Here is a 16,015-nt window from a genome sequence, read left to right on the forward strand (position 1 = left end):
TGACAAAAACCCCCCCTCCCCAACTATAATTTTCAATATTGTTTTGTCTTTCTGTTCCTTTCTAAGCATTCTTGCCAGCAAGCTGTCCGCCTTATTGGGTTTAATGTTATATTTTTGACTGAGCTGTACGAGATTGCGCTCCGCCGCTCGGGTCTGGATTATGTCTAGCTGTATTCGGACTGCTCTGTACACTCTTTTGGTGGCCGTGGACCGAAATGTCCTAATTTTAGCCATTATCCCTTTAAGCTCCTCCTCCAGCCGGGCCTCCTCTGTTCTTATTTCTCGGTCCCTTCTTGCTTTGATTGCAATAATAGTGCCTCTCAAGGTGGCCTTAAAGACATCCTACCTTACTTGGAGAGTCGTGTGCCCCACTTTGTTTTCATGAAGAAGCGTTCTATTTCTTCCTCTACCTCACGTGTAAGGAGTTGGTCTTTGAAGAGGGATGTCGGGTAGCGCCATTTCCACAGTCGCGGGAGTCTCCTGTTTTCCTTAATGTTTGATTATTGGGGCATGGTCAGATAGTATTGTAGTGCCAATGGTAATATCACGCGCCTCTCCCAGTAGAGTTGACGATAGCCAAATGTAATCTATTCTGGAGTGGGACAAATGGGCATGCAAATAAAAGGTGTACCCCTCCTTGTCCCCGTGTATCCCCCTCCACATGTCAACCAGGGTCAGATTGCTAATTTCATCCCTCAGCTCGTGCGTTGGTCCACTTTGTGGGATTGCCGTCCAGAGCTCCTGTCTTTGGTCGGGCCACATGCGATATTGAAATCGCTGGTAAGTATAATCGGGAATTTGGAAAACCCCTCGAAATTGTCCAGGGTGGTTTGAATGAAGGGGTCTTGTGCTGTATTTGGAGTGTAATGGGTCGCGACAGGGAGTGCCTCACTGGGCCCCTCCAGAGACACCGCCAGGAAGCTTCCCTGTGACATGCAAATCTAATCCATCTTTCAGAGCTATTAGGAGCCCCGCCTTTTTGTTGGGTGGTGTAGCTTGTAGTAGTCTAGAGTAGCCCCAAATTTTAACCCTTGCTCTATCCAGGGTATGAATGTGGGTCTCCTGCAGCGTTGCAATGTCTGGGAGCTTGCGTCTGATATACTGTTCAAATTGTTTCTGCTTGACTGGAGAGTTGAGGCCATTGACATTAAGGGAAAGTTTCTTCAACGCACCTTTAGTTGGGATGCTGAGTTAGAGAATCTCGGTTTTCCATGAATCTCTCAAATTGTAGCTTCGGACCCGCCGCCCTAGTGCTCCCCCTCTCCGCTAGGCCCCGCAACATGGTTGCCAACTTCTGCGAGTCGGACACCATCAAACATCCCCTTCCTCTCTCCTCCCACCAGTGGGCCGGAACAACTGGCCAGTGGCCCCCCTCAAATCTGACCTTCGAGAGTCGTTCTGCAGACTGCCCCCCTGTGTGTCAAACACGGGATATCCCCATCCCATTCCAAGTATGAGCAACCCTCCCGCCCGGACCCTTTGATCTGGTGCAGTGTGTGATCTCATGCATTCATCTCTTCATGTTTGCCCTCCCAGGCGTTCTTGTGCTGACCCGGTTGTCTCAGCCCAGTAAGATGGTGATCTCAGCAGCTCTTGTCACCCCTGGGTCTCCTGTTCCTTCCTTGATGGCAGGCCTCACAAGTGTGGTTGGGCGTCGCTCCTCCTCGATTTATTGCGCCGAACCGTGGACCACTCCCATGACTTGCCCTCTGCCCGTTGGGAGGGGCTTGGGGTGGCCAGCGGTGGGGGCTCTTCTTCCAGACCTAGGAGGGAAATTCCCTGCTCACAGGATGTGATTTTCTGAGGCTTCCCCTTCCTGTCTAATGTCAAGCCGAACGGATGTGTCCATCTGTAGCATATGCCCTGGGATTTTAAGTGCGCCATGACTGGTCTCATCCTTCTCCTTTTAGCTAGGTTAACTTGAGCTAGGTCCTGGTATAGCGTTATCTCCGCTCTGTTATACGTGATCTGCCCGGCCTTCCTTGTTTTTGACAGTATTTGCTGTTTAAGGGAGTAACTGTGCATTGCCGCCAAGATGCCTCTAGGTCTGGCACCTGGGTCTGACCTCCTTGGGCCCACTCTGAGGATTCTGTCGAACACTATGTCCACCAGAGCAGCAGCATCCATGAGATCGTCAAAGATTCCCTTTACCACTTGGTGCAGATCTTGGTCTTGGGGGGGCCTCTGGAAGGTTCTTGATTCTGATGTTCTAGCGCCTGGACCTATATTCCAAGTCCTCACCCTGGAGCTCCAGGTTGTAGGTAGCTGTTGCAAGCGTGTCCAGTAGAGAGTCTGTCTTCCTTGCGTCCTCAGCTAGGTCCTGGATTGCTCTCTCTTCGTGTCAACTGTCTCCCCTATCTTATTGATATCCCTCTTGATTTCCTGGAGACCCTCTGCCAAGTCCTCTCTGAGCGCGTCCACTGCTTCTGGCCAGCTGTAGTAATTTTGTTGACAATGTCAGCCAGGAGATGTTTCAGGGCGACCTGTGTGACTAGTTGATCGCAGTCTCCTCTATCCGCTGAAGGTTCCTCAGTAGGCCACTCGCTAGGTCAACTCCCCTGAGCCGCCTCCTGATCCATGGCCCATATTTTGGCCAGCGTGCCCTCCTGCGCTTTGGTGGTCTTTGGGGTGGATGTGAGTCCTTGGTCTTATTTTTCGACTTGCCTCCGATTGGCTGGTCTGCTTTGATCTGGTGGTCTGCTAGTAGGTCACCCCAGACCGGTTGATCTTCTGGTGCCTCTGAGTGTTACTGTCCGTTCCTGTTGTGGAAGGAATGCCTCTCAGCTTTGGCTTTCTGTTGTGCCCAGGCAGGCTGGGCAAGGGGAGGGAGAGGTTGACTTGCCGTGGCAGGTTGGATGTGCAGTGCGGATGGGGGCACGGTTTATCCCCCACTCCCTGAGAGACACACTGGTGCGGGTTCCTCTGGTCTGTGCTCAGTTCACCTGGGCATCCACGGCTGTCCTTGATGCAGAGGGCCCAGGCGTGGTACCCCTGTGCTACCGCTAGAGGAGAGCCCTGGCCAGTAGGTGTGCAGCTGATGGGCCGTGCTGCGGGCAGACAGCTGGAGCGGGTCGCTTAAAGTGTCCTGCCCCAGAGGTGATAACTGGGCCCGGGTCTGGCGCAACTTCTCCAATAAGCATAGTGAGCCCTTGCCGCGGGCTCTGGATTCCTGCGCACGTAGCTGCAGGATATATCCCCTTGTGGATGCGAGATGTGGTGGAGCAGCCTCTTTGTGCTGAGTGGAGATAAACCCGCGGCTCTCGTGGGACCTGCGCTGCCATGATCCGCTGGATGTCTCTTAACAGGAGGAGAGGGGGCCCGCGTTAGGAGGGAGGGAGCGCTGCACGTACTTGAGTATGCTGGATCTTACAGCAGTCTCTCCTCGCAGAGTTTGACAAGTGTATGACAGCTGGGAGATCAGTTCGGAGGCGATGTCCCCTCCGACGGGGGGCTCCCCAGTGCAGTTCTGGCTGTCGGTGTTGACTGTGTCGGAAGTGCTGATTGTGCGTGGGTCCTCACAATATCACTGTGCCCTGCTGGAATGGCTGCTCCGGATCCGCTCCGCCCCATTTGCTGCGCTGCGGTCCCCACACAGCCGGGGACCTTAGCTCTTCGTGGATGTGGGTTGCGATGGTGAGTACCCTCCGGGTCCTCCCTGGATCAGCTCCAATGTGCGGCACAGTGTGCCCCGCCGGACCGGGTCGCGCCCCCCACGTGTCCTTCAAGGTGGCGCGGGTGCCTGTAGGAGAAGTGGCAGGCTCTGCTCACTGCCCCGGGCAGATGAGATATGCTGTGCTTCTTACAAAGCCCCCTTGGGGTGGGGGCTCGCCGATGCTTCGTTGAGGGTCGGGGCAGGCCGCACTGCTTCTGTCTTGGATATGCTGCACCGGGCGCCGTCAGCAGGTCCGCAGGTGCTCCTGTAAGAGGTTGGTCACTTCCGGCTCAGTATGAGGCAGCGTGAGGGTCCCCCCACATCCCCGGTTTGCTCCAGGTGCCGGCGGGATCTTTTTCGTAGCCTCGGGAGGGAGTCTTGATGCTTATGTAAGGGCTGTTGGGCCTCCGGGGTCGGGAGCTTGGTGGTCACGATGCTTAAAGGATTGCGGCCATCTTGGAATCCCTCTTTTTGAACAGTTCCAGTGGACATCCCTCTGCCGGGTTCACCTTTTGTCAACACACTGTTTCTTGAGACTTTAGGTTTGCCCCCTCTTCGTCAGCATCCCTCCGCCGGGTTCACTCTGGCCAACTTCATATTTACTTTCTTACTCTGCGGGTTCACTTCCCTGGCTTTCTTTACAGTTCTTAGATTGAAGGCTTTCAGTTGTATGGGGATTTTGCTAGACCTCCTGTATGACCACTTTGACCTCTCTTGATGGCTCTCCTACGGCCTTCTGGTATCTGTAGTTTCACTCAGACGGGCATTGACCAGAGTTTCAGAGGTGCCGGTCCCCTTCTGCAGCTGGTCTCCCCTTTACAATTTTGCAGTTCTTTGGCACTTTGTGACTTTCATTCACCACAGCCGAGTTCTTATCGGTTTCCCCTTCGACTCACCGGCTGTGATGAACCGCTTGGCTTTCCTCTTAACTGGAGTCAAGACCTGTACCACGGAGCAGGAGTCTCCCTCGCGCCGCCTTATCAGCGTTGATACGCTCTGTATACCGTTGACATCTGCTGCAGCAAACACTATTGTCCTCGGTCTTACGATTCCTTCTGCTGAGGTTTTGCAGGTTTTTTTTCGAGAAGGGCAGAGTCGTGTCTCGCCTCGTCGGCCTCTCTACGTTTGCCGCCTTTCTCCTCCTCTTGAACTGCCGGGTCTAGATAGCTGCCTCATCGTGTGGTCTGCTTTGCTCGTACTGTGCTCTTTTACTCCACGTTTTATCCCTGTGGGGAAAGGAAAGGGTTGTCAGGTGTGTGCGACTGTAGTCAATTGCCTGACTTTGCCTGACCCCTGGGTTGGGACATGTCAGGTAAACAGGTTGCATATTATTCCATTTTTATTTCGTGTCAGGAGAAATTGTTTGTGTCGTAAAAGGGGAGAGATAGAGTTTCTGCGTGGTAGGACTGATAAGAGGTGTTATACAGAGTTTTGACCCTCGTATTAGAGGGGTTTCTTGTGATCTCAGAAGGTTGGGTTTTGGAGGGTTTGTGAGGTAAACTGGAATAGCTGGGATTGTGAAATGAACAGAGGGGTTTGTGGGAACAGTAGTGTTTTAGCAAGGTAGACTGGGTATTAGAGAATGTATTAGAGGGACGTGGAGACGAGTGATTGGGAGTAGTCCGGTAGAAAACAGGACAATAGGGATTCTGAGAGAGGTGGTTTCTGAATGTGACAGCTTGGGATCCTAGTTGGTTTACCAGAGGTGTAGTGGTGATTGGATTTTATTAGGGAGCTTCTTTGGGTGGAAGGGAGGTATAAGTGGAATAGCCAAGGAAAACCTCAGGGACTTTGTCCCCCTCACCTTCCTCCTTGGCATAATACTGCGTCTTCCTTTGGGCATTTTCCTGAGCATAACCCTGGGCTCCCCTACCCAGGTGAATCTCCCTCACTCATCCACCCCCAGGGTTGGGATCTGAGAGCGCCAGCCCTTCCCTGGCCACCCGAATAAGGGATTCTGGAGGTCTTGCTGGGAGAATACCCTTAGGGTTTTCACACCAGGTAGTGAAGAAGCCTGGATGCAGTCCTCTGGCTGAAATGGGTGATACACGCTTGGTCCACTAACCTGCCAAGCACTGTATGAACTGTCCTTCAAGTTCCAGTTCTCTTTATTTGGGTGTGAGACCCAGACTCGCAATTCCAACCTCAGTTTTCCCTTCTGTGGGCTTGGCTCACTCCCCTGCCAATCCCTAGTACATCTCTGTGTTTCTGTGTACTTCTCTGCTTTTCTTTTGCTATATTAGGATCCCAGACCTTCCTTTCCCAGCCTTCCTCTTTGTGCCACAACCTCCTTGAGCCTTCACCTCCTTCCAGACTACCCAGGTACCTTGTTATGGTCTGTGCATTTGTCAGCTACCTTGAGGTAGCTGGGCTAGTTCACAGAGCCCTGGTGCCTTCCTGGAGCTTCCCTTGATCTGCAGTGGCTTTGCTGTCTTGCTTATGTGATGGGTCAGAAATGAGTCAGACACAAGGTATTCATATTCTAAAGTAAAAACATTAATTGAAACAAAAAGTGTGTTGGTAAACTGCCGAACTGGCCTTATTCTAAGAGGAATTTCCCTACCTAAAAATCAAAACTAAGGATCAGTCTATGTTAGAAAGGCAGTAACTGTAAAGCTGTCTGTGTCCAAAACATCCTATCCTGACCCTCTCACTAAAGCAAAACAACAAAGGGTGCAAGAAAATGTATGTTTCTTGAAGTTGGCAAAAAGTGTTCCTAACCAAAATGTAATAATGACTCCAACAAATATGTTCTCCAAGGTAGAGACCCTTGGATTCAGGGGGTGGTTCCCTTCCCTTGGTTTCTTGAATAGGACGGCAAAAGTTCCACTTTAATTAATAGTTAATTTGTTTCTTCACTGGACTCACAAAGTTCTTGTTGAAATCCTAAATTTTGCAACAGTCGTTCCATATGGTTTCCTTTAACTCTGCAGATTACTGTCATGGCCACAGGCCCCAGAACACAAAAACCACACCATCTAGTGATGGGGGCAATGGGTCACTTGATTCACTTATGTCCCTTTTGGGACCCATAAACACAGGGGCCCTGGCTGAACTGAGTCCTGGCGCCAGGCTCATATAGAGATGTGAGCAGGAACACTTTATTTCAGAGCAGGAGTGCTTTTATTTGACAAGAACTTTCCAGGAGCTGATTGCCTTTATTCCAGAGAACATCCTCATGTGCTGACTCATCAGGTGTGGCTCCCTAGGCCTGGTCTTCATGTGCTGACTCGTTGGGCGTGGCTTCAGAAGCTCAGCTATATAAGCTGCTCCATCCTTAAGGCAGTTGCTTCGCGTTACTGTGCACTTGAGTGCAACATGACGCTCACCGCTGCTTGGACCAGTTTACTTTACTTTGAAACCAGGCGTTCTTCTGTATACTCACCTCCAGGAAACCGGTTCTTCATCTGCAGACTCATCTCCTGACATCCAGGGATATTGATCCCATCTGCAGACTCCTCTCCTGACATCTAGTGATCTTGATCCCGACGCTGCAGCAGCGCACTCCGCATCCATGAACTCGGACCCTTTGAAGAAGAAGAAAGACAAGGTTAGAACATCTGTCCTAGGGCCACGCCACATTTGAGCCCTGCACACCCCATAGTTAACAATTTACCAGCTACTGTAACGCAGCAGCTTCGTTCCTCATTCCCTCCCTCTGCCGGCTCGAGCTCTGCAGCTTCTGCCGGGCCGGCAACATCACCTGCAAGGGAAGAAAGCAAGAGCAAACATCAAAAGTGGAACGGACAGCAATACAAGACAACGAACTTTACAATACAACAATAACAGATGAGGAAAGACAAAGGCAAACAGGAACACTTACCTGAAGTATAGTGGCTTAGTTACAGCAGGACTGGACTACCACGTGCAAGGGACCAGTGAAGGAACTTGGTCCAGATCATACAAGCGCCCCTGCCAGAAGCAGCAGTATGGAGTGCTCGCCAAAACGAATCAACAGGTGAGCTTTCCAGGGACAGCCCATCCCACGGGTACCACGGTTTGGGAGAAGGGGTCTGGAAGGGGATCAGGTGCACAAGCTGGCATACTCACGCCCCCTATTCTCCACGCAGGAGCAGTCCCGAGCAGCATCACCTATTACCACCAGTCACCACATAAGCGCAGAGGGCGAAGTCGGACCCGAGCGACCTCACCCCCGGGAGGGCTGCAACCATGACCCCAACGCCTCTGCAGAGACCAGGTGAGCATAACAATTACCTGGAGTACTACCCAGCCAGGAATCTTTATTCAATCTCATCCACCTGGTATACTTGCCTGCCAGGATTTCTTTCATAGTTTGTTTCAGATCCCTGGTATACTTTCCTGCCAGGTATCTTTACATATCTTCAACTGCCTGGTGTACTTGTCTGACAGGACTTGTCTTACTTGATTCACAGTTCCTTGGTTTTACAAAAAATGGTATATACCGTGAGGTGCATGGTATATTTCCCTATGATAGCACTTTCTCAAACCTCTCCCCCACACTGGCATCTCATGCACCTGTATTGCACTGGGGTACTGTGTCTTGTCTGCATACATTCTTTTTATTGGATGTTGTGTTAATGCTTTGTCTTGACTTCGTTCAAATATTATTATTATGCTCTTCTCATCGTTAACAATCTCGTATTTATCAAATGCTGGCTGGCACGCTTGTTGGAATGCCCCAGCGTCCCCAGCTGCTTTGGGCATACTCGCCAGTCTCTTCCAGCGTCTCCAACACTGCCTGCACCTTTGTGGACCATCTGCTTTGTTCGTTTTTCTACCCTGGAGTCAGCAGAGGTCACACACTGGCTTCCTCTCTTGGTCTGGACTGACGAACGCTGCTTACACGAGTGGCCTGACACCCAGGAACTTCTGCCTTGCTCCTCGTGTCTCCATAGCGTTTCCTGCTAGTCTGCGGCGTCCCTCCTTCTGACACGGTTACCTTCTCTGTGTCTCGCGTTTACGAGCCTCTACCTGGAGTTTTACATCCTCTCCTGTACTGCTCGATTTCTTAGTGCTGTCACCATCTTTAAATGTCCCGCGCATTGTAGGCTTCAGAAAACAACTAGCCTGCACGTGTCACTTTGCACAAACTCTTTCACCCTCCTCCTCGTCTCAGTACCTGAGTGATTATGGGAGTTGGAGTCCATCGATGCTATTGGGCTTCTACTTCTTAAATGGTTTTTCTCAGGATGTTTACAATAAGGCCTATTAATAACAAAAGGTGGTATGTGGGAGTTGTGGGTGTGTGAGTTAAAGATGGGGGCCTGACTTGAATACTGCAAAGACAAGGTTTTGTGATTTCCTCTAAAAGGGGGAACGGTTAAATGACAATATGCCGCCATTCATTGTTTGGTGTCACAGTATCTTCTTTAGTATCTTCTTTAGGGAAAAGGGGAGGATACTGTGCTTCATCCAACGACGTCGGCAGTCGTTTCCTCCCATGTGATCCTTCCTCATAAAGTTGCCCCCAGGGCTAGGGTCAAGTAGCGGCTGCCTTCCCCAGGCCACATGGGAGGAGATCCCCACCAGGGAATCCGTGATGCCTCCACTGGATTCATCACACTTTTTTCTGGGACAGCATGGTCCTTGACTGCCACGCTTCCCAGGTCTCTGGTGTGCCCGGAGACTTGGTCTTCCTATGGACCATGCGGTCTCACGTCCTGGGCTGGCCCCGGGCTCTATCCCCTTCCTCTTGGCGTCCCGGTCTGCACCAGTCTTCACGTCGGGTTCTTCCTTGCTCTCGCGGTTCCTCCAGGGGAGGGTTTGACAATCTGTCAAGTCCTTCTTTGGTTTTTATCTTACTTTTTCCAATCCGTGGCTGTGAACAACTAGACTGGTAAAAGTGGTTCCAGTGGTTATTCATTACTGCTCTGCAATTCCTCCTCCTCTCAGTACTAAGTGAGTGCTGGTGTGGTAACTCACTAGCAATATTCCTTGTCTCAGTACTTCCTTTTTGGCGCTTGTACGACAAAAGCCTTTCAAGTACCTCTCATATGCACTTCCATGTCATTGAGTCGCAGCTTAATTGGCACTAGCATGTCTGATACTGCCTTTTTTATTGAGGTCTCGACGGAAGAGCCCAGCACCCTCTTAAAACTTGCTGCTAGAGCCAGATATTGCTCAGAGCAGTCATCCTCCTCCATTGACCACTCTTCGTCTGTGTCTGTCTGTGTACCATATTGTTACCAGCCACTGAAAAATTCCTTATAGCAATAGCAAGTTCTGCCCTTGCGGTCTTTCTTTTTTTTTATACTCCAATGCTAGACTGTGTAAGCTTTCCATACTACCAATTCACTGTTTTTACCTGGCCAAGATGGAACCGGTGCTTTCATATAGTTTAGACATGTGCCTTCATGATCCAGGGAACTTGTTTAATACAATACAAGGAAAGCTGTGGAAGGAGGTTTTATGTTTATCCTTGACAATCCCAAATGCAGTAATCAGACACAAACTATGCCTGTCCTCTTTGAAGACATGTTGCGTGTGGAAACAGTTACTGACCTATAAGAAAATCCTTGGTCCCCTTGAGAATTCACTGTATGTGGACCTAAATAGAGTTATGAAGGAGGAAACCATTGTCTCTGTTAACTCCTTTAGATCCAGGATGCAAGGTACATTCATCTCAATTGGGGTGTCTGAGCTCGATTTAATACAGCCACCAGGAGTTTGCTTGTTTAGGTCTGATTGGGCTTAGACGGTTGATTCTATTGGCACTTAACCCACATACAAGGAATACTCCCAGTTCATTCACGTGAGAGAGTGTAATCGACAGTAAGTATTTACAACGCTTTCCATGTGACGAGGCACATGCTAATTATATGAGCTCCAGGCTAAACCAGTACCACGCAAGGGAAAGAACAATGCATTGGAAAGATTTGCTTTTGAGTGGCAATCTTCTACACTGCAGATTCTGCAGAGAAGCAGACACAGAAACTTTAAAACATTGGGTCATTGCATGTCCGTTTTTTGTTACTACTAGGTCGTCCTGTTTTAAGGGCAAAGGTGGTGAGAATTCTGATACATCTATGAATTTGTTTTGGTGCAGGTTAATGTGAGGGACTAATGTTTCATGAATTCACACTGAATATTTTTTAAAATATCATTTTAGATCAATTGAATAGTAATGTATGATTTTTTTTTTGTGTGGACTGAAGTCAGATTTGTAATTTTGCTATGTTGTGTAAGGTTTGCTGTAAACCATAAATGCAACAATAAAATAAGACAATACTTATACTCCACTCCTGAAGTGGCGTATGCTTTCTAGAAACGTCTATCGTTTTATTTATTGGATCGTTGTCCGGCGCCACTCCCTTCCTCCGATCTGCACGCGCCTCCCATATGGTTCGCTTCTTCCTGTGTAGAACAGGCAAACCATTACTGGAGGCACGGGTGGGCCGTCGGGGCGAGAACTAGAGAGCAGACTGCGCGGCAGCGCTGAAAAGGTAGACAGCAGACTCTGCAGCTCCTCGTCTCCCCGGTGACCTGCTGTCTCTGACAGGCAGATCGAGGCTGCTAAGCCGTGCAGGGATATGTTCTCCAAGACGAGTATCTCGCCCGGCAATGAACCCCTGAGTGGGAGCCGTGGGATACATCCCCTGTCTGGCCCCGCTTGGCACAAATATCCCGCAGATGGGAAGCCACAGGAATACTCCCTGTGCTGCTCTACCAAGGCGCGCCGCACCCACCAATGCAGCAATCTCAGCTCTGCAGAAAGCGGCAGAGTCAGAGGTGCAATGTAAAACCCAAATCTGTACCTTTACCATTCAAAACAATGCAATACAAGGAAGGAAACATATAATACTTATCTAGCTGCTCGAGCAGAAAAGAAAGAGGAAATAAGAAGCTGTTATCTGGGTCTTGACCGGCCTGGCTGGCACAGGATTGGAGGATGGAGGTCAAAGCTTCCATGACACTGTTTTGAACTGTTAAGAGACTCTTGGGAAACATATTTTCAAAGTCATGGTCAAGTTTGTTTTGTTCAGATTTCAGCATTCAAGCAGTGTTAGTAGTGAAACTGAAGGTTATGCTTAGCTTACATCTTGTCTGTCTCTTTAATAAAATCAATACTTTTCCGAAAGTTGTAATGGAAAATATTAATTCTTGCTGACATCTTGACTTGTTACAAGTTGTGCTTGTCAGTAAATGGAACTGGTGTGTACTATTCAGGGCTCTTGTTGAATATGATTAAAGAGTGATACAAAAATATTACAACCCAGCTGCTTTGTTGTAACTTGGTTGATGCGGTTGGCCCCGGGGCCCAAACACTCATGCAGCCTCTGTAAATGCCTTCTCGAAGTTGGGCAAACCTTTCAGAAGCACAGCTGTTTTAATAAAATAGTAGGTCATGCATAACCCAGAGACTAGACTTGATATGTGATTTGCAGTCTTAGTTGCTTCCTGATGACTCCCCAGAATGCATTAGTGGATAATATCAAGCCAAAAAAGGTATTAATCATTGTATCATAAAATGTGACATTTAGACTATCAGAATATACAGAAGAATGGTCATAAGAAAATTGTGCCAAAATGTACTTTACTCTCAAGAATTTCGATGGAACACTCAACGGTTGAGAGCAGTATAAAATTGTTTCCCCACTTGAAGTCAAAGAAAAAACATGTGGCTAGTATTTTAATGGTGTAAGCGTGCTGTTCCTCTGCAGTCATGACAGATATAATACTGAATGTGTAATATCTTCGAGTTAGAATGGGCACATTGTTATATAAAGTATCTTGTTATATAAAGTATATTTTTATTTAATGTTCCACATTTTAGAAAGGAAACGTGTTGCAGACCGAGAAAGAAGACACAAGGAAAGAAATGAAAAAGAAGAAACCACTAGAGAGGTATTTTGAACCGTGAGTGTAAAGCTCACTGAACTGTACGACAGAATTGTTGATTGTCACTGTGGTCATGCAGTGTGCATATTTAAAGTTATCCAATATATCTGCAACAATTCCATTTTGTAAAGTATCTGTTGCACATTGTTACATGCCCAACACACTGCTATTACTGTTCATTATTTATGGAAATTATGGCTTGCGTTCATGCAACTTTATTAACATGATATATAAAAATTGCTAAAACAAGGTTTATGAATTTGGCTTTACATTGTGCTACTTAAGTGACCCATATGGCCATTATTAGATTGCAACTTTGACATATTTTTCCTGATCTGTTGCAAATGTTTGAGAGACGGCTCGAGTCCCATGATGCACTGTGATGATCCTTCAGATGGCGTCACTTCTTCACAGGGGAGAAGCCCTCTCCATGAGGCTAGCGAGGTGAATCTGCTAACCAATAGTCCCCCTAGGGTTGCTAGCATGTGGGGGGATCTCATGGAGAGACTCCTCTCCTGGGGTTAACGCGATTGGGAGGCACAACCCATTTAAAACCCAACCCGGTAGGCTGACAATAGCACCTAAACCTTATGAGTCTAAGTGCAGGACTAAAAACATGTGTTACTGTGAAATATCGAATCACCCTGATGGTTTAGGTACTGAGAGGAAGAAGCTCTCGAATGCCACATGCGACCGGGAAAAATACCAGCTCCGCTGTAGTCAATGAAATGGATGGTTTGTGAGGACGGGCCCTACTATATCATGACTTCAGAAACAAACGAAGGAGAGTACTAGATGGAGTGAGAAAGAATAAAGAGGACAAAGAGGAATAGCGAGTCGAGGTTTGAGAGACAGACTCGTGCTTGAAAATGGAGACCAATTAGAAGGCCAAGCATATCACTGAAGGAAGAACAGGATGGCCGATAGGGGGCATGGATGGTGTGGTTCAGGAGAATGCACAAGACTGCTCAGCAGGCTGCTCCGTTTTTGGGAGGAGAAGTGGAAGCAGAGACTGGAACATGCTTTCTCTAGGAAGTCAGAACGCCAAACCTTATCAGAATTACACTTGATGGCCGGCAGGTGAAAATAAGACCGCAACCAAGAATGAGTGGCCTTTTGCCCCAGCGAGCAGGATTCCCCTGACGAGAGGAAAGCGTCTCCTTAGAGGGCCGGCAGAGGGCCCAACAGAAAGGCAGAGTGTATGGCATTGGGTGTGACCTCTACTCGGTGGACCGTCGGGTCTGACAACTACGTTGAGACCGGTACTTAAGGCTTGCTACAGAGAAGGGACAACATGCCGGGGAAAACTACAAAGTGGTGGTGGTGCCCTGGCCTATGGTCTTTCCATCACATTTTTTGCATCGAGAGACATTTCCATCACATTTTTTGCATCTAAAAAATTTGCATCAAATACATTAAAAAAAAAAAGGAATGGCCCCCCCATTTTTCCCTGTTTTTACCCTTTTAAACCCCAACAAAAAAATTAACCCTTTACCTTTTTAAAAACATGCATTCGATGCATATTTTTTTGATGCAAATCCCTCAAAGCAAATGAATTTGATGGAAAGTCCATCGATGGATTTACTAGATACCCTGGCGTATATGAGGACAGTCAAAGCCACAGTGGATATCAGAGGAGCGAGCAGGGCGAGGCTCCAGGAATTGGTGCCCCGCAACATTGACAGCTGAGGCGGTCATCCGAAATCCTACCGACCCGATGAAGCATTCCAACCCCAATACCTCCAATACTGGGCACGGAAGTTGATGAAAGTCTGTGAGGGAGCAGACGAGCTGTTTAAGAAACTCTTTAGATATTCCATGAAACTTAAAGCAACAAGGGAGAACAGTGAATTGAGAAGACACGTTGTCCGTGAAACAGAGACCTAACCCAGGTCTAACCTCTCGCCCTGGCCTTTCAACCAATACCTGGCAACTCTCGCACGCTGCATTGCCATTCTTTGCTCAAACTTCCTGTGCTACGCGGATGACACTCAACTCATTTTCAGGCTGCCCTTGGCCACTTACTCTACCTCTCTCATCTCTGATTGCCTAACTGCCATTCAAGATTGGTATGCTGCCAGCTATTTCTGTCTGAATGCCAGCAAGACAGAGATCCTCCTCATCAGCACACCATCGCCATCCTTTCCCCTCGCTCTCTGGCTGGCTTCCCTTGGCCCTCCTCCTATCCCCACCTGCGAGGCCATGAACCTCGGTGTCACCTCTGCTTCCACACTTTTTCTCCGCCCACACCGGTGATGTCTCCAAAAAATTCTTTCCTCTCCTTCCCCCAGAAGCCCATTGTCTCCCAAGCTCTGGTTCTCTCTAGGTTGGACTATTACAACAGCCTCTTTCTAAATCTACCTGCCTCTACTCTCCGCCCTTTGCAACTTATCCAGAACAGGATTGCAAGATTTGTCCTTGGCCTCAAGCCGTGGGATCATATCTCTCCAGCTCTGAAATCTCTCCATTGGCTCCCAGTGGATGCAAGGATTAAATTCAAAACCCTCTGCATTGTTCACAAGCCTTTCTGGTGCCTGGGTCCAACATACCTTCAGCTATCCCTCCTCAAATACCTCCCCTCTCGAGCTCTCTGCTCCTCTACCTCCAATTCCCTTAGGGTCAGTCGTTTTTCAAAGAAACAAGCTAGGGGTAGATCTGTCTTCGTCTGGGGCCTTCCTCTGGAACAGCTTCCCTGGCCCTCTAAAACTTGAGGAGAACCATCTCCAGTTCCGGAAAGCACCTCAACACCTTCCTCTTTGCTTCTGCCTTCGTCCCCCCTTCTCCCCTGCTGATTCTGTTCTCCCTCAGCACCATGCACCTGGCCACCCTCTGTCCTCCGGGCCCAGGTACCTGCTCACCCTGCCATCTTTACGCACTGCCTCTGGGCCACCGCTTGCACTGTATCTGTACCCATACAGTCCCTCTCCCCTTTTTTCTTCCTGCATCTATGAGACCTACCCAGTCTGCTGCCTTAAACCCAGCACATGCCACTTGCTGGCTGCACTACCATTGTTTGTTGCCTTTATTATTTATGAATTTATTATTATGTATCTTTCTTTCCTTGCTCTGCACGCTCCTTTTTCTCCCCCCTTCCATGCACTTGCGCGTTCTCAGTGTCACTGGGCCTAGTAAGATTGTTGTTTTTGTTATCCCCTGTCCCCCTCCCTTGCCTTGTTGCGCTCTGAAACCCTTGTGTATGAGCGCGATAGAAATAAAATATCAATATCAATACCAACTCTGTGAAGTGCCATAAAAGAGGGATATCTTATTGACTATGGAAAATACAACAGAGGGGCCTAAAAGGGTTGGTCGCTCGGGTATAGTTTATACTCTCCTTCTCTATCCTAATAACGAATAGCTGGGGGGAAACCCCTGTCCAAGTAGAGTAACACTGTACACACCCCAGAATCGTCTAGGGCTGGACTAGCGAACCAAACCAATCATCATCGTCTGTCGTCAGGCAGTTGCACACTGATTGATCAACACCAGGTCCTGCCAAGAGTCACGTCTTTTCAACTCATGCCGTAACCTTGCCTTCCTCAA

The 16,015-nt window shown here is 48.7% G+C and overlaps 1 protein-coding gene across 3 annotated transcripts in view; it reads left to right on the forward strand.

Moving 5' to 3' along the window:
• Nucleotides 1-16,015, forward strand: part of DYNC2I1 (dynein 2 intermediate chain 1) — a 2,286,904-nt gene that overhangs the window by 211,446 nt on the left and 2,059,443 nt on the right. For all 3 annotated transcript variants that reach the window (XM_069647988.1, XM_069647989.1, XM_069647990.1), the window contains exon 4: nt 12,408-12,478. In XM_069647988.1, coding sequence (XP_069504089.1) covers nt 12,408-12,478 — 71 coding nt within the window. The remainder of the gene's footprint in view (nt 1-12,407; nt 12,479-16,015) is intronic.

Source organism: Ambystoma mexicanum, chromosome 2q (assembly GCF_040938575.1).
Source record: "Ambystoma mexicanum isolate Mex_15411 chromosome 2q, UKY_AmexF1_1, whole genome shotgun sequence".
Taxonomy (NCBI): domain Eukaryota; kingdom Metazoa; phylum Chordata; class Amphibia; order Caudata; family Ambystomatidae; genus Ambystoma; species Ambystoma mexicanum.